Source organism: Orcinus orca, chromosome 19, assembly GCF_937001465.1.
Source record: "Orcinus orca chromosome 19, mOrcOrc1.1, whole genome shotgun sequence".
Taxonomy (NCBI): domain Eukaryota; kingdom Metazoa; phylum Chordata; class Mammalia; order Artiodactyla; family Delphinidae; genus Orcinus; species Orcinus orca.
In genome coordinates, this window is record NC_064577.1 from 50,319,155 (window position 1) to 50,340,313 (window position 21,159).

The window sequence follows — 21,159 nt, forward strand, 5'->3', positions numbered from 1 at the left end:
AACTCACCAGAAAGACCTGGTTGGCACTTTCACTGAGAGTTGAGTCATCTGGGCTGTCAACAGGTGTCTGACGTGTAAACTTTGAATCAAACTGACTCACATCCTCTTCAGATTGCTTTATAAAAAACAAAATGATTAGAAAATGGTGAACAGACTACATTATACATATCAATCAAATGCATTACATACATTAGAGAAGGCTCTAGATAGATCTCTTTTCTCAGGGTTTGACTGTAATAAAGTAGCAAAATAGCCTTAGCAGGCACACATTGAAAAATAAATACAGGTGAAAAGTATCAAAGGTCAAACTATATCTTTAGTACACAGTTATCATTCCTATTAAAAATCTGGGGGCTTCCCTGGTGGCGCAGTGGTTGACAGTCCGCCTGCCGATGCAGGGGGCGTGGGTTCGTGCCCCGGTCCGGCAGGATCCCTCGTGCCGCGGAGCAGCTGGGCCCGTGAGCCGCGGCCGCTGAGCCTGCGCGTCCGGAGCCTGTGCTCCGCAGCGGGAGAGGCCACAACAGTGAGAGGCCGGCGTACCACCAAAAAAAAAAAAAAAAAAAAAAAAATCTGGGGCTTCCCTGGTGGCGCAGTGGTTGAGAGTCCGCCTGCCAATGCAGGGGACATGGGTTCGTGCCCCGGTCCGGGAAGATCCCACATGCCGTGGAGCGGCTGGGCCCGTGAGCCATGGCCGCTGAGCCTGCGCATCCGGAGCCTGTGCTCCGCAGCAGGAGAGGCCACAATAGTGAGAGGCCCGCGTACCGCAAAAAAAAAAAAAAAAAATCTGAATATCTTCCCTTCTCACAAAGCTTCAGTGTGGCTAGCCCACTGGCGAAATCCCTTTTTAGAGACAATTTGCACAGTTGGCAAATTTGTAATAAACTTGAAGCAGAGTTTAAACACAAAGCACATAATATGCTCTAGTTGACGTTTCTTCCCATACCTTATTTCATTCCTTTAAATTTCTCAAGGAGCAAAAGTAATATTCTACTCTGCATGAGTATATTTTCTTGTGGAGGAATATTATCACCCAGATCTAACCACCAGATCTGTTTCTTTAATTTCTTCTCTCTGTTACAACATCAGACCATGTGGTTGTGTCAAAAGAACCCAGCAACCGGGACTTCCCTGGCAGTCCAGTTAAGACTGCACGCTTCCACTGCAGGGGGCACAGGTTCCATCCCCAGTCGGGGAACTAAGATCCTGCATGCTGCGCGGCCCAAAAAAAACAACTCAAGAACCTACACAAAGAAGCACCCAGTGTCTAAAGATGGGAAAAACTGAACATCAATAAAAATAACTGCAATGAATTGAAACACAAATATGTTAAACAGCATGAGTTCATAATTATACTAAAAAAAAATCACAATTCATTGGCCAATTTTGGAAGTTAGGGAACTAATTCATTATTTTGCAAACTGGGAAAGAAACATTTATCCTGCCTTTCCTGTATAAACTGCACCTCAGGTAACCAAACAGATACAAGAGTATCTTTTCACAGAACAATTCCACCTAATAAAGAATGAATAACAGTATTAGAGTAAGACAATTTTGCAAACCCCTAATGAAATCTTGGAACTAGGCTATAGATTCTCAACCTTGGCTCTACTGACATTTTGGGCCTGATCATTCTTGTTGTAGGATGTTGTCCTGGGCATTATAGGATGTTTAGCAGCATTTCTGGCCTCTATCCCCTAAGTACCAGTGGCACTCCTCCCTAAGTTGTGACAACTTGTCTCTGACATTGCCAAATCAACCCTGGCTGAGAACCACTGATACAGGCAATAATCAATGACCACTAACTTTTTTTTTTTTTTTTTTTGCAGTACGTGGGCTTCTCACTGTTGTGGCCTCTCCCGTTGCGGAGCACAGGCTCCGGACGCACAGGCTCAGCGGCCATGGCTCACGGGCCCAGCTGCTCCGCAGCATGTGGGATCTTCCCGGACCGGGGCACGAACCCGTGTCCCCTGCATCGGCAGGTGGACTCTCAACCACTGCGCCACCAGGGAAGCCCCCGCTAACATTTTTTTTTAAAATGTAAGTACATATTATATCTTCTGATCAAAATATATAGTACCAAAAGTTTAATCTGAATCAGATCTAAACTAAACCTAAACTACCAGTTTCCAGAAATACAAGGAACAGATGAACATGGCTGAGGACAACATGGGGTTAAAATCAGCAAAATCAATGTGAGGACCCCTACAGGACAAACAGTCCAGTTTCTTCAATAAGTCCTCAAAGGAGGAATTGAGAGAGGATATCTATAGATGGAGAGACCTAAGAGACATAGTAACCGAACTATATAGGTCTTGACTGAATCCTTACTGAAACAAACCAACAGGAAAAAAAAGAAACAATTGGGGAAACTGTCAGCTTTTTAGTTGTGATGATAGCATGGTGGTTATGTTTACGTTTAAACAAGATGACTTAGTAATTTTTGAAGCTGGATAGTTGGTATATGAGGGTTAATTATCCTTACAGTTATATATGTTGAAATTTTAAAGCAAGTCACCTTGTGCTCCAGGACCAAATCATCATCATTATCCTATTCCTTCTCCTCCACCATCATCTCAAGAAATAGAAAAAGAAACTATCTTTTCTCAAATTTTGAGATGGGAAAAAGACAAGAACTAATACGCTAACTCATTTACTCATAAGCATATTGTTATGGTTTGAAGTATGTCCCTCCAACAGTCATATAATGAAGTTCTAACCCCCAGTACCTCAGAATGTGACCTTATTTGGAATGAAGGCCATTACAGATGTAATTAGTTAAGATAAGGTCATACTAGAGTAGGGAGGGATCCTAACCCAATATGACTGGTGTCCTTACAAAAAAGGGAAAATGTGGACACAGATCTACACACAAGGAGAATGCCACATGAACATGAAGGCAGAGATAGGATGATGTTCCTACAAGCCAAGGAATGCCAAAGATTGCCAGCAAACCACCAAAAGCTAGGGGAAAGGCATGAAACAGTCTCTCACAGCCTTCAGAAGTAACCAACCCTGCCAACACCTTGATCCCGAACTTCTAGCCTCTAGAACTGTGACATAATAAATTTCTATTTAAGCCACCTAGTTTGTGATACTTTGTTATAGAAAAGCAAATTCAAAATAGGGTTGGGTTAAGCAAAACAAAACAAAGCAAATAAACACAAAAGTCCTAAGTACTTGAGATATTTAATCATCTTAGGCAACCAACTTTAAACTAGTTAATATAGCCATCAATTGCTGCTGGCAGTAGTTCCTGAAAAGACTGCACAGAGGGACTTCCCTGGTGGCGCAGTGGGTAGGACTCTGCACTCCCAATGCAGGGGACCTGGGTTTGATCCCTGGTCAGGGAACTAGATCCCACATGCATGCCCCCAGTAAGAGTTCGCATGCCACAACTAAGGAGATGCCTGCCGCAACTAAGGAGCCCGCCTCCTGCAACTAAGACCCGGTGCAACCAAATAAATTAATTTAAAAAAAAAAACTGCACAGAATAAAGATTCTGAAGAGAGGATAGACCAAAGTTTTTGAACTATTAATAAATATAAAATGTTTCTGAATGGTCTGATATTTTCTTACTGTAAAAAAGTACCAGGTCCCTCAGATTATATGCTTTCATGAATACATACCAACAGAGGTTTAAAGGGGGGCTCTACCTTCCGAGCCAGCAGTTCTTCCCAGTTAATATGTCTGAAGAACGGATGAGCCTGGGGAAGAACAAAACAAAAGAGCAGGAAGAAAGGTTAAGGGGAACAGACTTCACTGGACTGACTAATCAGCCCATTTGAAGTTACCAATCACAAAATAAGCTATACTTATAAGCAACTACATATAACCTTCACAAATACATAAAATAGCATTATCTTCCCCACAAACCACCAAACATGCCAATCCCTACTTGAACTTCTCCAGCGTCCCCAGGACCAGCTCCAAGACGAGAAGCAGCATTTCTTTTCAGCAGCTTTAGGGAGGAAAAGAAACACACTGATGAACCTTACCTAGTCAAATTGATTATTTTTCTTTATAGAATTTGCATGTCTATTTTGCCTTGCAAATGTATGATTTATTAATTACTTCTAAATATCGTTTGGGAGTAAAAAGAAAATCTTTAAACAAACAAATTTGTCCTTTGCCTGCAAAAACTGTAGGCTTTTTTGTCAACACCTGTGTATGATTCTGCAGTCAAAATGTATATTCAGTTCTATTTAAATCCTAGTAGTTGAAGCTTATGGTTTGAGTGCCTATTTTAGAACCCTACCTTTTTAAGCAGATCTCTGGCTTCTTGTGTGAGGTAGGGAGGCAAATTGAGTTTACATTTGAGGATTTTGTCAATTGTTTTCTTTCTATTCTCCCCAGTGAACGGGGGCTAAGAGTAGAAGAGAGTGAGAAAAATCAGCATAGAAAAAATCAAATTTTAAATAACAGAATTATTCATTTCCTGAATTAGTCAGTTACGCATAGAGATCAGAAATGTATGTTGTGATATGGGATGCCTGCTAAAGACCTGTAGTTTTTGAGCAATGGCACAGAGAAAATAGCAACGTCCTGGAAGCAACTGGGTTGCCACCATTAACTTGGTGTGATAATGGGTGAGCCATTTGATTTTATGCTTCACTTTCTCCATTTCTAAAATAAGGGCAGTATCTGTTTTACCTCTGTTTCACAAGACCACAGGCCATGACATAGATCATCTAAATGAAAATATTTATAAAAGTACAGAGGCCCATAATACTACTAATGAAGCATCAGTAGTGTTAGATTTTTTAAAAATAACTTAATTGGTAACATTTTCAAAAAGCACAGGAAAGATCTCTTGCTGTAATGACTTAATAACTACTCAGCACAGACCATAACACATGCAACTTTTAACTGTGCACCTACTGCTCCAGTCAGCATGTCATACATTAATGCTCCCAGACTCCACCAATCCACAGCACGATTGTGGCCACTTCTCATCAAGATTTCAGGGGCCCTACAAGGAGAAAAATAATATGCCTAAAACATTCACTATTTGCCTATCATCTGAATTAAAATTTTTAAGACAATATACAGAACCAAGTGTTGCTACAGAAAATTTAGCACACTATTATTTAAACCAGGTAAAAGTTAGCTATTATCCCCAAACCAGTAATATTTCTTTGAACATGCAGCTCACATGTATTCTATTGTTCCACAAAATGTGTGTGTGACTGTTCCATCATGAATAGATTCTTTGCATAGTCCAAAATCTGTTAGTTTCACATGACCTACAATGAAAGATTATAGATGGTTATTCTGAGAATTCTATGTGCAATATTTGAATGTATCATACAAGACAATAACCTATCCTTCTATTTTACTTTTTCTGCCTTAAATTTATTTTTTGAGACATCAAGAACTAGCAAGGTTCCATCCATAAATGGGATGCTAAATAACCCTTTAAGGGTAGGGCAAAATTATCTTTGCCGGGACTTCCCTTGTGGCCAGTGGTTAAGAATCCGCCTGCCAATGCAGGAGACATGGGTTCAAGCCCTGGTCTGGGAAGATCCCACATGCTGCGGAGCAACTAAGCCCGTGCACCACAACTACTGAGCCTGTGCTCTAGAGCCCACGAGCCACAACTACTGAGCCCGCATGCCACAACTACTGAAGCCCATGTGCCTAGAGCCCATGCTCCGCAACAATAGAAGCCACCGCAATGAGAAGCCCGCGCACCGCAACGGAGGGTAGCCCCCGCTTGCTGCAACTAGAGAAAGACCGTGCGCAGCAACGAACACCCAAAGCAGCCAAACTAAAAAAAATTATCTTTGCCAATGATATAATCTATCTAGTAAAGGTAAAAGAAAGATGAGAAAAAGGTGAAAAACAGCTTGTCTAAGGCTCTAGCTTTACCTATACCAAGAATCCTTTACCATCCTGAGCAAGTAAGTCCTGGGAAAACTTGATGAAGTCTGGATTACGTACACAGACCATAAAAAAGATCTTCTGCATGTTAAACAAAGGTGTGACACTGTACTTCAAACATATAGCTTTTATCACCATGAACTGTGACCTGACAGTTCTTAAAACAGACTTAGTCACTATAACAAGTTAGCTTATTCTGCCAATGCAGTTTGGAAAAAGAAATGAAATTGCTGTATGGCATGGAACCATCATCTTTGATCCAGAAAATGAAAAACTCATCACCTTGGGGCTTCCCTGGTGGCGCAGTGGTTGAGAGTCCGCCTGCCGATGCAGGAGACACGGGTTCGTGTCCCAGTCTGGGAAGATCCCACATGCCGCGGAGCGGCTGGGCCTGTGAACCATGGCCGCTGAGCCTGCGCGTCCGGAGCTTGTGCTCCGCAACGCAAGAGGCCACAACAGTGAGAGGCCCGCGTAAAAAAAGAAAAAAAAAAGAAAAAACAAAACAAAACAAAAAAACTCATCACCTTACACAAAGAACATCTCAGTTCATGTTTAGCTTTAATGAACTGTCATTAGCTATCCAGTGGTTCAGCAACCCCAGGGACCCTACTGTTCCAAGTTTATTTCGAGAAAAGAAAAGGCAATGGGCTATTAACTCAAATGTAGGTATGTATTTTACTCTGACACAGAAGAAGAAATATGACCTTTATTTTCACAGAGCCACCTGATACACTCAGGTTATGCATCAAAGAAATTAACTAGTCACTTCCCAATTCTATCCCTTGCCTTAGAATTCACAATCAGAATCTAAATTTGTGGCAGTGGGGGCAGAACTGGGAGAGAGAGATACATAGATACCCGTAATGTATGTGGTTAAGTACATTTCTCCAAAAAAAAAAAAAGGGGGGGGGAAAGAAAGGAAAGCAAGAAACCCCCCACTATCTGAAACATTTATTCTGGCATCAGTTGTCCATAAACCATTTTCTGTACAAGAATTTAAAACCATTAACTACCTCTTGCATCATTCGATAGACATCTAAGGATCAGCAGCTGCCACCAGCCCCCAGATACCCGAGTTGGTTGGTTGCTCCTTTGGGATGTGAGTGAATTGCCAAGTCTAGCCAGCCCAGATTACTCTCACATAAGTTGAACTGTCTGTAGCAGCATGCAGTAATGATCAAGGCTCACTTTGCTGTAGCTATAGCTGCACAGAATATTAGTCTGTCTGATTTTTATGTCTGTTGTTGTTGCAGACAGCAAGAATAAACTGATGCCTACTAAATATTTTACCTCCAAAGTTATATCAAATATTTTGGTCCAATTCTAATCCTTTCCTTTTTTATCACATTAATAAAATTTACCATAAAAATATTGCTTCTAATACTTATGCATTTCATCAGTAAAGAAAACTCAATTTATAAAGTTAAGATTCACTTTCCAATTTAAGGAACCAACCAAAATTAGTATTTGGACTGGCTTCTGGCTCACCACACTTTATGTAAGGATTACAAAAGAATGACAAGCTATAAAGAGTAAGGATTAAACTAGAAAAGGTAGCTGTGGCCAGTTATCCTCAATTCTCTTTAATCTCATCAATCATAAGTACAAGTATCATGATGCTATAAGTTCTGAGGGAGCAATGTATAATAACTGACGCATAAATATGGGGCTTTGAAAATGACCATGACCTGTGTGGGAAGATTTTAAGATGATTATTTACTATAGAATTGTTTACAGTATATCTCCACCTTGGTGATTAAGCATGATATTCTCCGGCTTCAGGTCTCTGTAGATGATCCCCTTTTGATGTAAATGCCCCAAAGCCATGGAGATTTCTGCCAAGTAAAAGCTGGAAACAAAAGTGATTTAATAAAATTAAAAAGAGTAATCTACTCAAAGCAGTTTATGTATGGAGCAAAATTCCTTGAAAGAAATAGACATGCACCAAAGACCAAATTAGTGGGAGTGGGGGTGGGTATGGGGAAAAGAGATGGCATAGGATGCTGCCAAAAGGCATGGAGACATTTACGTTTCACTCGTTTAGTGAAACTATAAAATGTTTTATTTCATCATTAGAACATATTGCTAAAATTGCAAAGAAGTCCAGAATATGCCAAACTGTCACTGGTCGTGTTTTGTTCTGTCTATGTAGGAACTAGGCCAATAGTCATTCGGATCAAAGCAAATTTCTCCCACCCACCCCCAATTTTTAAATCCCATAGGAAATAGGAACTTTGTTATTCTCAGAGATCAAGTCTTAGTTTCAAAAATACCTTATAACCTGACCCTTAGAAGCCCACACATCCCTTACTTAATACAGCTGCATATTTATATACAGCTCATGCCCACAGTATCTGCCCTCCCTCTTGCCAGCCAGCCCACAACTATAAACTGTGTGACACTCAAATTTATCTACCTCAAAAGAATAAAGGGCTGAGTCAACCCTGTCTGGATTCGAAAAGCACAAGGCACTGCAATACTGGCTGCATAACAATGTTGCAATCCTGCAGATTACTCCAGGATGGAGAGGGTGTGTCCTAGAGGACTGAGGCAGTTTCACAGCCAGCAGGACCACAAACACAGCCTCCAACATGGCTCAGAGAGCCTCCTCCAAAAAGGGCACTTCATCCCTAAGGCTCTTAAATGCAGCTTCTGTGTTAGAAAAGGCCTGAAATTAAACAATGGAATGCAGTTTGGTAATTAAGGTAGAAAAAAACATTTAAGTGTTTTCTATTCAATTAATGTGTAGGATAAACTGATTTATTGTTACCCAATACTGTCATCTCACAAAAGGGTGTGTATATTTTTAATTTGAAGCAGATGCCATCTTAAGAAATATGAGGGTAGATCCCACCCTGGCCATTGAATCAATCCACAGATGATATGTGCAGGCTTATCACCTCCCTAAGACTGCACCTTGGGAACTGGAAAGTCTACAAAAAAAGAGGAGATGATTTCTGATACTTTCCATTGCTCCACACATAAAGTTTTACTGGAAAACCACATTCACCCAGAGCCAAGGCAGGCAGCTTACCAATTCAAGGAAAGAAAGCCCCAGTGAGAATGGTTCTGTTAGGAACTGGTGTGAAGAACGTTCCACCCAAAGCCTGGAGGCAAAGGAATGATGTGACCTCCAATGGCTGCCAAGTCCCAAAGCTGCTTCTCCCTCTTAGAGTCCTGGGTGACCAACTGGCTCCAGAACAATTTACTGAATCATCTGGCTGCCCACAGTGGGAACAGGACTTTGCTTTTAATTATATGAATTATTACCTGAATCCATACAACCACTAAAATTTCACTTACCAGGCTGTGTCTTCCATAAATATTCCTTCTCTTTCTAACTGCATAAATAATTCTCCTCCTGTAAAGAAAAGAAAAAGACATTAGAAACAAAGCAATCTTTTTTTTTCCAACAATCCATTCTAATGAGAGGGTTTGTGCTTTCCTTTTAGCCATAATTAAAAGACATCAACCCTTTAAAAATAAAAAACAGATCCTAAACATTACAGGTTTAAAACTGAGTCCTCAGTATTCCATTTTTAGCAGTGTTCTTATTCTTATGTGAAATATACAAGTTTTGGAATTCTAGGTTTTACATCTATAAACTTCAAAATATTTACAGATTCCAGACCTGCGGTTAAAAAAAAAATCTTGATTAAAGCTTCTCTAACATTTTACCGGCATTTAGAAAAATGTTAGTATGTAATTAAACCATCCTTGCAAATTAGTGAATGCCCATATTCCACATTTTTACAACTCTTAAACTGCATGAATTTGGCAATGTCCTTGTAAATAGTATGGTACTGTTTGAATATCAAAATAAACAATGATAATAAAGTGTGATATCCTACTGAAAAATCTTAGAATCCATGAGTCCACAATGATGTAAATCAGTGAATAGATAAATGGAAAGCTCTTCGTTACAGCAGAATGCCAAATAATAAATGAAGAAGCCATGATGGAGTAAGAAAAATCACTTGGCAATCATCATAGTTAATTGTTTCAGGCAAGAATGGATGCTAAAACTGTATGTGAAAGTTTGATGAAAGATGAGATATTTAAATAATTTCAAAGTATCTCCTCAAGATACTTACTAATTACAAAAGGAAAATTTCACCAGAAAAAAAAAACTGGCAGACATCACCTTATACATATGATCAAAGTTAACGTCAACAGTAATGGAACAAAGATACAAATATCATGTACCTCTTGCTCTGATACACAGAGAAGGATACAATGTCACTTCGATGGTCCTCCCCAAAATGCATAACCTGAATCTAATCCTGAGGAAACACCATATAAGCCCAAACTGATACATTCTACAAAGTAACTAAACTGTACTTTTCAAAAATGTCAAGGTCATGAAAGACAAAGAAAGACTGAGGAACTGTTCCAGATTAAAGGAAACTGAGAGAGATTATTGTATTAATGTTAATTTCCTATTTTGATAATTTTAGTACAGTTATGTAAGATACTGTCTTTAATTTCAGAAAAATATACATTGAAGTATTTAGGGGTAAAGGGAAATCATGTCTGTGACACTCCCTTAAAGAGTTCAGGAAAAAAATTATGAACATATATACACATATGTGTGTGTATATACACATCTATATACACACACGTACATATACAGAGAGGGAGAGAAAGAGAATGATGAAACAAAACAATGTGGTAAAATGATAACACTTGGGGAATCTAGGTGAAGAGTACTTGGGAATTCTTTGTCCTGTTCTTAGAACTTTTTTGCGGAAATCTGAAACTATGTTAAAATAAAGGTACAAGAAAAAAACAACCGTCACAAAAAAGTGACTAAATTCTGCAACTTTCTGTTTCATGTTACAGGCTCTTGTGAAATCTGTTTTTCAGAAAACTCAAGTGTGTTTGCTGGAAATAGATACCTGTGATCTTGAAATGCTATGGGGTACCACAAATTCCTAGGAGGGGGTAAGCCCTGGAAAAGGTGGGTGATTTCCAATGTAAACTGCAAAATCTATCAATAAGACTACATTAAACAAAAAACTCTTCTGTTTAAAGATGCAATACCAAAAATACTCATTACCTTAAACAACACTCTAAGTTTTCCATGTCAGTTTACAAAAAAATAAATCAGTGGTTTATTTGAATTATATTATCTTACCCAAGTGTAGTCAATTTGATGGCTATCAATTAGCTGTTTGCTCTTTTAATTGATTACAATGGGATTAAGATAAAATATTACAGATGGGGAAAAAGACTTAACCTTTAAAGTTTCCTTCACATTTGTCTGCAAAAAGAAACACTTCGTCACATCTGAATTCCTTATGTCAATGTATTTGTCAATTTTAGGAACTATTTGGTCACATTGGGAAAAAGCATTTTTCTATTGGAAAATAATGTTTTGACCAAGTTTCTGGAGCTAATGCAAATAATTACACCAAGCTGTGTACTGACCGCTGAGATACTCAAGGATGAGGTAGAGTTTTCCACCAGTCTGAAAGGCATAAATTAAATCCACAATGAAGGGATGCTTTACTTCCTCCAGAATATTCCGTTCTGCTTTTGTATGAGCTGTATCTTTAGCATTTCTTACTATCATTGCCTAAAGGAAAAGAGATGATCTATAAGAACAAAGTAGTAGACATTTTTATCCTATAGTAACTGGAAAATCTATTTTGTGCTTTTCTTGCCAACATTAAACTATTAATCATAGTTCCCACTGGAGACTGAGATGGGGTAATGGAAGACATTCACTTCTTATATACATCTGCACTGTTTGGATTTTTTGTAGTAAACACGTAAATGAAAACCTAAATAATCTGTTTTAATGTAAATAGATCAAATTTATTCATATATTCACTAACTGTTGAATGTCTACTATTTTATAGGCTCTTAACAAGAAAGCAGAACCAACAGAAGGAGTCTCTAGCCCACAGGAGCCCAAAGTCCCAGGGAAGAGAGATGAGTCAATGGAGCTAAGCACAAGGTGCCCTGGGAACTACATCTGACCTGGCAAGAAGTCTTCCTGGAGGTGGAGATACCTAAGCTGTATCATAAAAAGTTATTAAGATGAAATGTAGAGGGTATTTAAAAAAAAAAAAAGGCATTCCCAGTGCAAAAGAGGCTTGACAGGACGGGACATGTCTTGAGGATCTAAAAGTAGTTCAGTATGGTTAGAAGTGGTTAGGACATGTATTAGGCTGGACATATAGGAAATGGAAGGCCTGGGCATCTAGGCAAAGGCATCTGAATCTTATTTTAGAGGCAGAGGAGAAATGCTGAGGTAAGGTAAATGAATAACCTTTGGCTTTAAGAAAGACAGTTCTAGTAGCAGTGTGAAGTTTTAGGGAAGAAATGACACCAGTTAGAAGGCTAGTAAACTAAGCAAGAAGTAAAACCTGTAACTAAGAAAATGAAGGTGGGGAAAAAAAGGGTAAAAGTGCATCATTAGCACTCGCTGACTAAGGAGATATGAGAAGAAATGATGATACCATGGTTTCTGTGTAAGTAATGGTGTCATTCAATAACAGGAAATGGAAACAAAGAAAAAAGTTTTGGGAAAATGATATATTGCTTTGGACATGCTAAGTCTTAAATTCTAAGTTCTTGTACACCTCTAGTAACATGAAAAAGCGTATATACGTGGCCATTAGTTGCAATATTATTTGTAAAAGTGAAACATAAGAAACAACCTAAATGCCCACACATAGGATATTGCATGAAAACCCTGTGTAAGAAAACTGTAAAAAGAATGAGGAACATCTCTGAAAGCAAGGTGCAAAAGAGCATATATGGCACAGCAGTAACACAGTATGCTACCTTTTGTGTAACAGTGGAAATAAGAATATATGCTTATATCTGGAATAATGAGCACACCTAAATTAAGCCAAAAGCTAATGATACAGGGAATTCCCTGGCGGTCCAGTGGTTAGGACTCGGCACTATCACTGACAAGGGCCCAGGTCCGATCCCTGGTTGGGGAACTAAGATCCTGCATGCCATGTGGCGTGTCCAAAAAAATAACAATAACATAAAACATCCCAACAAGAAACCTATCTAAAAAAAAAAAAAAAAAAAGCTAATGATAGTGGAAAGGCAGGAAAGGGAATGGGACCTCTGAGTAAAACCTGAAGGGTTTTATCATTCATTTCTTTTCTCACCTAAATCAAATATCATTATTGTGATTATTAAATTCTGAACCATGTTAATGTTTTATACATTTCAAAAATAAAATTAAATCTGGATGGGGGAGGGAAATAAAATTGAATACAACAGAAATACATAAATTTAATTGACTATTACTTTGATAATTTTACCACAAAAGGAAAAAAAAGATATTTAAATAACTTTACGTTGAACATTCTTAGTGACATATATGTAAGCATAAAAAAAATTGCCAAAAAATCTTAAACCACACTTAGTAGGTTTATAGCTCCTCATAGTATTGGTATTATAATTCTCAAACTATTATGCACGTATTGTACAACTAAGCAAATGAGTAAATGTACTGATGTTGTTACCAGGCTTTTCTCACTGTGGAAAAACAGAGATGCAAATGTAGGCCGAGGAAAGAAGAACCCTACGGAATTGGACTGAAATTAGGAATATCAATATGTAGCCATGATTTAAAACAAAAACAAAACTTCCTAGCTCTGTGTACTGAAAGAGCCAGGAACAATGAGACTTCAGTAGCAAAAAGTATAGCTTGGCACCCAGATCTTGGTTTCTCTAGCAAAAAAAAACAGGGTTCCATGGAGAATAAAACGGTTCTAAGCCAGGGTCAGGGAAAGTGCAAGGTAAACCTGGAGCACGCTATTATACAGAAAGTAAGGAACTACTCAAAAACTAACAGGGATATGTTAAAAGGACACAGAAGCCATCTTAATGGAGCTCTCTCTAGCAAAACCTGGGAAAATTTGTGGACCAAAATTTGAATAATGAAAGAAATGGGTAACACACTGAAAAAATGTCCATACTAGTTAAAAAAATTAAATTTAAAAAAGCAAGTATGAAAAGCTCTTCTTTACAGAAGAATGACAATATAGAAAAAAATGATAAAAATAGAAAAGTCTCCATTTTATAATCACCAGAGTATTATTTGATTTGGCTAAGAGACAATGGATAATAAAACCATTGGGTGTAGAAGATTATTAGGACAGAATATTAACACAATCTCTAACTTTCATTCCATAGATACTTTTTAATTACAGAGGGAAAAAGGTATTGGTAGAATGGAAAGTTTGGTGGACACCACCTTAACAAAGTGATCAAACTCAGTCTCACCAAATAATGAGACAGACCAACATTATGTGCTTCCTGAGCCCATGCACTGAGAACACAATGCTCCTGTAAAATATTCCTGCAGAAAGCATTTAACCTAAATTTAAAATTTAAGTGTTTTCATGAGGAAACAATGAACCATATCCAAATTAGGGATACTCTGCAAAACTGGCCCAGAGTCTTCAAAAACTGTCAATGTCATGAATGACAAAAAAGTAAAGGAAACTAAAGTAAAAGAAACTAAAGACACAGTACTCTACAGTAAAGGAAACTAAAGACACAGGACTACTCAATGCAATGTGTGATCCTTGATTAAATCCTGGATGTTAAAAACAAAACAAAATAGCTATAAAGGAGATTACTGGCACAACTGGGGAAGTCTGAGTATGGACGATGTATTAGAAAACAGTATAGTATATCAATGTTAAATTTCCCAAATGTGACAATTACACTGTAGTTATGTATGTAATGCCCTTATTCTTAAGAGATACATACTAAAGAATTTAAGTGCGAAGTGCCATGTCTACAAATAACTTTCAAATTGTATACCAAAAAAATTAAAACTTTGAATATACACACACATACATACTAAGAGAGGAGAAACTGAGGGAGGGGCAGACAAAGAAAATATGGCAAACTTAACAATTGGTTATCACTGTACTATTCTTGTAACTCTTTGGGAAGTTTGAAAAATTTCAAAGATGCATTATTTTTTAACTGTTCAGAAGGTTTAAATTTTTTAAATAAATAATTTTGAGAAAGTCTGAGAAGAGGCCAAGAAGAGAAGATGAAGAAATAGTAAAGAAGAATCATAGAAGTCAAGGGAGCGGAGTTTCAAAATGCTGTGGTCAATAGCTTCAATATAACAGAGAGGTAAATTAAGGATGAGTTAAGTAAAGACCACTGGATTCAGCAATTAGGAGATCACTGGTGATGTAGGGGACAAGCATTTCATCAAAAGAATAGAGTTGTGAAGTCAAAATATAGTGAGTGAAAAAAATAATAAAACATGACTTCTCAAGAAATTCAGCTATGAAAGGCAGAGACTGGAAGCTACCATAGACCTCGAGTGAAGAAAGGATTTGTTTTCTAAATATGGCAAAGACATGAATATATTTATATAAAGAAAGAAGTTAGGATAGAGGATGGAAAAAAGAGGCAGAAGTGACAAAGACCCTGAACAGGCAGAAAGTGATGGGATCCAAAACATAAAGAGAGTGTTTAGCCTTGGAAAGAAGGAGGAACACATCTCCCACTAAGCCTGGAGAGAGGGAAGTAAAGACAGGTGAAAATGTAGACAATATGGTACTGGGGACAAGGATTAGAACAGGAAGTTGAAGGGAATCAGATCTGACAGCCTCAAATAGAAAGAGAGGCAGTCTGCTAAAAAAGAATAGTGGGACTGATAGTATAGGCTCTAATAGTTGTAGAGAATGGAAGGAGTTGTCTAGGGACATTTGGTGAGTTCTAAGTGTCCACATGAGTTCGGGACTACGAATTTGTCCCAGTAGCCATTTAAAAGTTTCTGTGATTTCTGCCAGTGATGTTCAGTAACTGAGATACAGGAATAAAGGAGCATTAACAAATAAACTGATTAAATTAGAACTTTCCTGAACATAAGGTCAATGGGATAGCAGGTGACTGAAGTGGCAGATCATGTTGATTAGGCTAGATTAGGAATAAACTGAAAGTAGAACGGGGCTAAGAACTTGAAGAAAAAACAGAAAGATCAAAGCACTAAAAGGGCTTAGGGCCAAAGACCAGGCATTGTGGGAATAATAAGTGAGAATGTTACTGCTCTATTATAGTCCAGTGTTTCAGGGGTGGAGGACACAGCTATGGGGGCTGGTGAAGTGGAATGGAGGTGAATGCTGACGAGTTGGGATCAACAAGAAATTAGAAGGCTAGGCAATTGATTACTTATTTAGTACAAGGACATGGAAGACACCAGGGCAATAAGACTTGGGAGTGGGGGAAAAAAGACTGATAAAAGATAAGAAAGCAGTATAGGCTTAAACCTCAAAGTAGAAAAGGTTTTGACCAGAGTAGAGGAGAAATTGCAAGGCTAAGCTTATCAGTTCTTCCCTTGAATCACACAGTGAGCAGAGCGAGAGGCAGAGACTACATTTGTCTCAAGTGCTAAATCCTAATGTCTAGCAAAATGCCTGGCACACTGGAGAGTCTCAGTTGGTTCAATAAAAGAAGGAATGAAAGAAGTATGACCAATCTGTGAGTTACAAGCCTTTGGCCAAAGGTTCTAAAATTTACAGTGTGAGCTGAACTAATGCCATGGGCAATAGTATTTTGCTTCCAGAGTACATTTTTGTTGCAACTGGTAGGGTAGAGAGATAGTTGTTGGAAATAGTCTTTTCCTCAACTTTCCACCATGAACAAGTACCCAAATGGGACCATTCTCATAATGAGTAAACAATCCCAGAAGTGCTAAATCCAGACAGATTGTCCAGATGTAAGCAACTCATTTAAGACAAGGGGACATCCGGTTTATTCTGATTTCATCTTTAAGGCTAGAAAGAGGTATATTCTTACCCATACTCAGGTCAAGAGGGTTAGTACTCTGCTTTAAGGATAACAAAATCAAAAGAAGAAACTCAATGGGAGTACACAGTCATCTTACCTAGCAATTTAGAAATTAAAACCTTGGACCTAACCCTAGCAACCTTTTCACTTTCATTATTTTCTGCTGTAAGCTTGTTTTCAGGAACAGCAAGGAAAGAATGAGACAGTGCTCTTTGCTCAAGGAAAGAACCTAGGCAGGCTTGGGGAAAGCAAAAACCAACAGTGGGAAGGAATGGTAACTAAGCAAAAGGAGAGGCAAGCAAGTTAGGTTTTAGATGCCTGGGCACAAAAAGGAAGCCTGACAATTAGAAGTAATTAGGTGTATGGATTTCCCAATATACCACGCCCACTCACCATCAGTATAAAAAAAAAAACCCAACACCCTCTTCTTTCCATTAAAGATACCACCCTCTTCTTTCCATTAAAGATACCAGTGCCAGAAACATACTTCACTTAAGATATAATTATGGGGACTTCCATGGTGGCGCAGTGGTTAAGAATCCACCTGCCAATGCAGGGGACACGGGCTCAAGCCCCGGTCCGGGAAGATCCCACGTGCGGCGGAGCAACTAAGTCCGTGCGTCACAATGACTGAGCCTGCGCTCTAGAGCCCGAGAGCCACAACTACTGAGCTCATGAGCCACAACTACTGAAGCCCACGCACCTAGAGCCCGTGCTCCCTAGCAAGAGAAATCACAGCAATGAGAAGCCCACGCACCACAACGAAGAGCAGCCCCCGCTCGCCACAACTAGAGAAACCCACATGCAGCAACGAAGACCCAACACAGCCAAAAATTAATTAACTAATTTAAAAAAAAGATATAATTATGACTATTTTTTGCTCAGCCCTGATTATCAGGCATGTATAAGCAACATATCAAAAGGAATGGATTATTCTAAGAATCTTGACCAGTACTTCTGTCAACATTTCTAGAATAAGCATTATTATACTGTCTTTAATTTTAGACCTAACATATTTTACAGATAAAAAATCATTAATCTCGGGCTTCCCTGGTGGCGCAGTGGTTGAGAATCTGCCTGCCAATGCAGGGGACACGGGTTCGAGCCCTGGTCCGGGAGGATCCCACATGCCGCGGAGCAACTGGGCCCGTGAGCCACAACTACTGAGCCTGCGCGTCTGGAGCCTGTGCTCCGCAAAAAGAGAGGCCGCGATAGTGAGAGGCCCACGCACCGTGATGAAGAGCGGCCCCCGCTCGCCACAGCTAGAGAAAGCCAATGCACAGAAACGAAGACTCAACACAGCAAAAATAAATAAATTAATAAACTCCTACCCCCAACATCTTCTAAAAAAAAAAAAAAATCATTAATCTCAAATTATTCCAAATGGAAAAGCCAGATAGCAGATTAATTCCGGCTTACCGATATAGAAACTGAAGTTGAGAATACCTAAATTGCTTCTTTAAGGCAATCACCAATAATGTTGTGGTCATAGTATTTGTTCCTCAGCTTTTAAATTAGGAAGTCGGGACTGCCCTGGTGGCGCAGTGGTTAAGAATCTTCCTGCCAATGCAGGGGACACGGGTTCGATCCCTGGGCCGGGAAGATCCCACATGCTGCAGAGCATCTAAGCCTGTGCACCACAAGTACTGAGCCTGCGCTCTACAGCCCCGTGAGCCACAATTACTGAGCCTGTGTGCCACAACTACTGACCCTGCATGCCACAACTACTGACGCCCACGCGCCCTAGAGCCCATGCTCCGCAACAACAGAAGCCACCATAACGAGAAGCCCGTAGACCGCAGCGAAGAGTAGCCCTCGCTTGCCACAAGTAGAGAAAGCCTGCGTGCAGCAACGAAGACCCAACGCAGCCAAAAAAAAAAAAAAAATTAAATTAAATTAGGAAATCATTTGTACCACTTAAGTAAAAATCAGGAAGAAGATAGGACCAAAATATTACAAACACTATAATTTTTTTAAAAAGTCATTTTGATTGTCTTTTAATAATAGTTTTCTACTAAGATTTGTTTTAAGACAGTGAGCTCTTTTCAGAAATCAATCCCAAACAAAAAGAACAAGAAACCAAACATACATAATCCATCTTCAATAAAACTAAGAAACACGTGTAACTCCACATCTCAAAAGGTGAAGACAGAATGGGGATAAAGCAATAGTGCATGACTTAGTATACTGGTGTATGATCAAACCTAAATGCCTGCAGAGAGGCATAACAAAAGAAGTTGAATCCATCTACAGAACCCTAGCAGGGTTCAAAAATTAGAAGCAAAAATAAAAGGAAAGAAAGGAAAAAAGCTGGAATCATTAGGGACTGCAGAAGGCAGAAGGTGGAGGACTGAAAACAGGGAGATTATCTGAAAATCTCTATAAGGAACAGATAGACCAACAAGATTCCCATCCCCACACTAACCAGCCAGGGAACTACCTCTTAGAGTGATGTAGTGTCCAGAAAAAAAAAAAAAAGAGTGAAGGATCAGACACAGAGTACAGTGCTAAAGTAAAAACGTGACCTCATTACTCAGCCATAAAAAAGAATAAAATAATGCTATTTGCAGCAACATGGATGACCTAGATATTATCATACTAAGCAAAGTAAGTCAGACAAAGACAAACACCATATGATATCACTTGTATGTGGAATCTAAGATATGACACAAATAAACTTATCTATGAAACAGAAAAAGACTCACAGACATAGAGAACAGACTTGTGGTTGCCAAGGGGGGCAGTGCGGGAGGGATGATTTGGCAGTTTGGGATTAGCAGATACAAACGAGTATATACAGGATGGATAAACAACAAGGTCCTACTGTATAGCACAGGGAACTCAAATATCCTGTGAGAAACAATAATGGATGAGAAAGAATATATATATGTGCTACAATCACTGCTGTACAGCAGAAATTAACATAACATTGTAAATCAACTATACTTCAATAAAATTAAAAACAAAACAAACAAAAAAAGTGACTTCAGTGAAAATCTGGTGTTGAAAGGTGAGATCTCCATCTCCTCTCTGTCATCCAGCTCCAAAATGCTTTTTCTAGGCAAGAGAATAGAGGATCTTTCTCAGTACCCACTGATCCATACCAGAAGAAAGACCTTCAGACACTGATATGTGGAAGTTCTTAGTCAACTGCCAGCTAATCTCATGACTGCGTTACAGAGAAGCCGACACACATATAACTTCTGATCAGCTTTTCAGAGTTCCACTCTTAAAGGACACCAGCCATCTAAAGAAGGCCTCTGACATGACAAAAAACCACTAAATCAAAGTCAAAGAAAACAGGAACTTAGAAAAGAGACACATGCATGGAACAAAAGAACATTTCAAAGAATTTATAATTAAAACCCTCTGAGGAATAAAAGAAGATACTGTACTCACAAAATAGGTTGCTATGAAAAGAAAAAACAAAAAGAGCTTTGGGGAACCACAAATATGATAGCTTAAAAAAAAAAAAAATCAGTAAGGGAATTCCCTGGCAGTCCAGTGGTTAAGACTCCGTGCTTGCATTGCCAGGGACCCACGTTCGATCCCTGGTCTGGGAACTCAGATCCCACAAGCTGCATGGCACAGCCAAAAAAAAAAAATCTGTAAAATGATTAGAAAATAAATTTCTAGAAAACTCTCAGAAAGTTAACACAAAGATAAAGAAATGGACAAACGGAAAGGTAAGAAAAATAGATGATCAGTCTAGGAGGTCCAACATCCAAGTAAATGCAATTCCAAGAAAAGAAACCAATAGGAGGAAAATTATCAGAGATAAAAGAAAATTTCCTGGAGCTACAAGACTGAAACTTTCAAGATTGAAAGAGTAAAAATAAATAATAAGAATCAAAGCAAGACACATCACTGCAAAATTTTAGAACATTAAAAATAAAAAGAAAATGTTAAATATCTTAAAGAAAAATAGATCTAAGGATTGGGAATCAGATGGCAAGGGACTCCTGAACAGAAATGCTGAAAGCTAGACGAAAATGGAGCAAAATCCTGTGTGAAAATGATTTTCAACTTCAAAACTGCATCCATACAAACAAGTATAAGAATATAATAAGAAAATTTTCAAATATGCAATATTTCCCAAAAAATTTACCTTGATTCAGTTCCTCAGGAACCCACCAGTAAATGGTCACCAAAGCAAGGGAACGAGACACAAACTAAGAAAAAGGAACATATGGAATCCAGGAACCAAAGATCCAACACTGAAGGAGTCAGGAGGATTCCAAGGATTGTGGTGCAGGGAAAGTCCAGTAATGATAGCTATGCCTAGATAACTATCAGTACAGGTGAGAACAGAAGGACAGAGGTTCCTATAGGATGTCTCTAGGAAAATAAATGGAACTAGTAAATTATCTAATAAGTGTGATCATAGAACCATGGCCCGAAAGGTGTTTTACAGAGTTGATGGAAGGTATGAGAAGACAATAGTAGATAGAAAGAAAATGAAGCAAAGATGAGGATGGGAAAAAG

At 38.7% G+C, this 21,159-nt stretch overlaps 2 protein-coding genes across 8 annotated transcripts in view; one reads left to right on the forward strand and one right to left on the reverse strand.

The window, feature by feature from the left end:
- The window catches only part of RNFT1 (ring finger protein, transmembrane 1), a 40,362-nt gene extending 20,129 nt beyond the window's left edge, over positions 1-20,233 (forward strand). Inside the window, exons 8-9 of one of the 2 annotated variants that reach the window (XM_033431643.2) lie at positions 10,723-10,840; positions 11,745-20,233. In XM_033431643.2, the coding sequence (XP_033287534.1) occupies positions 10,723-10,818 (96 nt within the window). In that variant the 3' untranslated portion in view covers positions 10,819-10,840; positions 11,745-20,233. The remainder of the gene's footprint in view (positions 1-10,722; positions 10,841-11,744) is intronic. The other variant, XM_033431642.2, reaches the window with a different exon arrangement.
- Positions 1-21,159, reverse strand: part of RPS6KB1 (ribosomal protein S6 kinase B1) — a 39,360-nt gene that overhangs the window by 7,970 nt on the left and 10,231 nt on the right. For 4 of the 6 annotated variants that reach the window (XM_033431637.2, XM_004271741.3, XM_033431639.2 and 1 more), the window contains 9 exons: positions 11,311-11,458; positions 9,184-9,241; positions 7,629-7,729; positions 5,153-5,243; positions 4,879-4,969; positions 4,256-4,363; positions 3,896-3,958; positions 3,627-3,704; positions 8-115 (listed from right to left, as the gene is read on the reverse strand). In XM_033431637.2, coding sequence (XP_033287528.1) covers positions 8-115; positions 3,627-3,704; positions 3,896-3,958; positions 4,256-4,363; positions 4,879-4,969; positions 5,153-5,243; positions 7,629-7,729; positions 9,184-9,241; positions 11,311-11,458 — 846 coding nt within the window. Of the gene's footprint in view, positions 1-7; positions 116-3,626; positions 3,705-3,895; positions 3,959-4,255; positions 4,364-4,872; positions 4,970-5,152; positions 5,244-7,628; positions 7,730-9,183; positions 9,242-11,310; positions 11,459-21,159 lie in introns of those variants that run through there. The other 2 variants (XM_033431638.2, XM_033431641.2) reach the window with 2 other exon arrangements.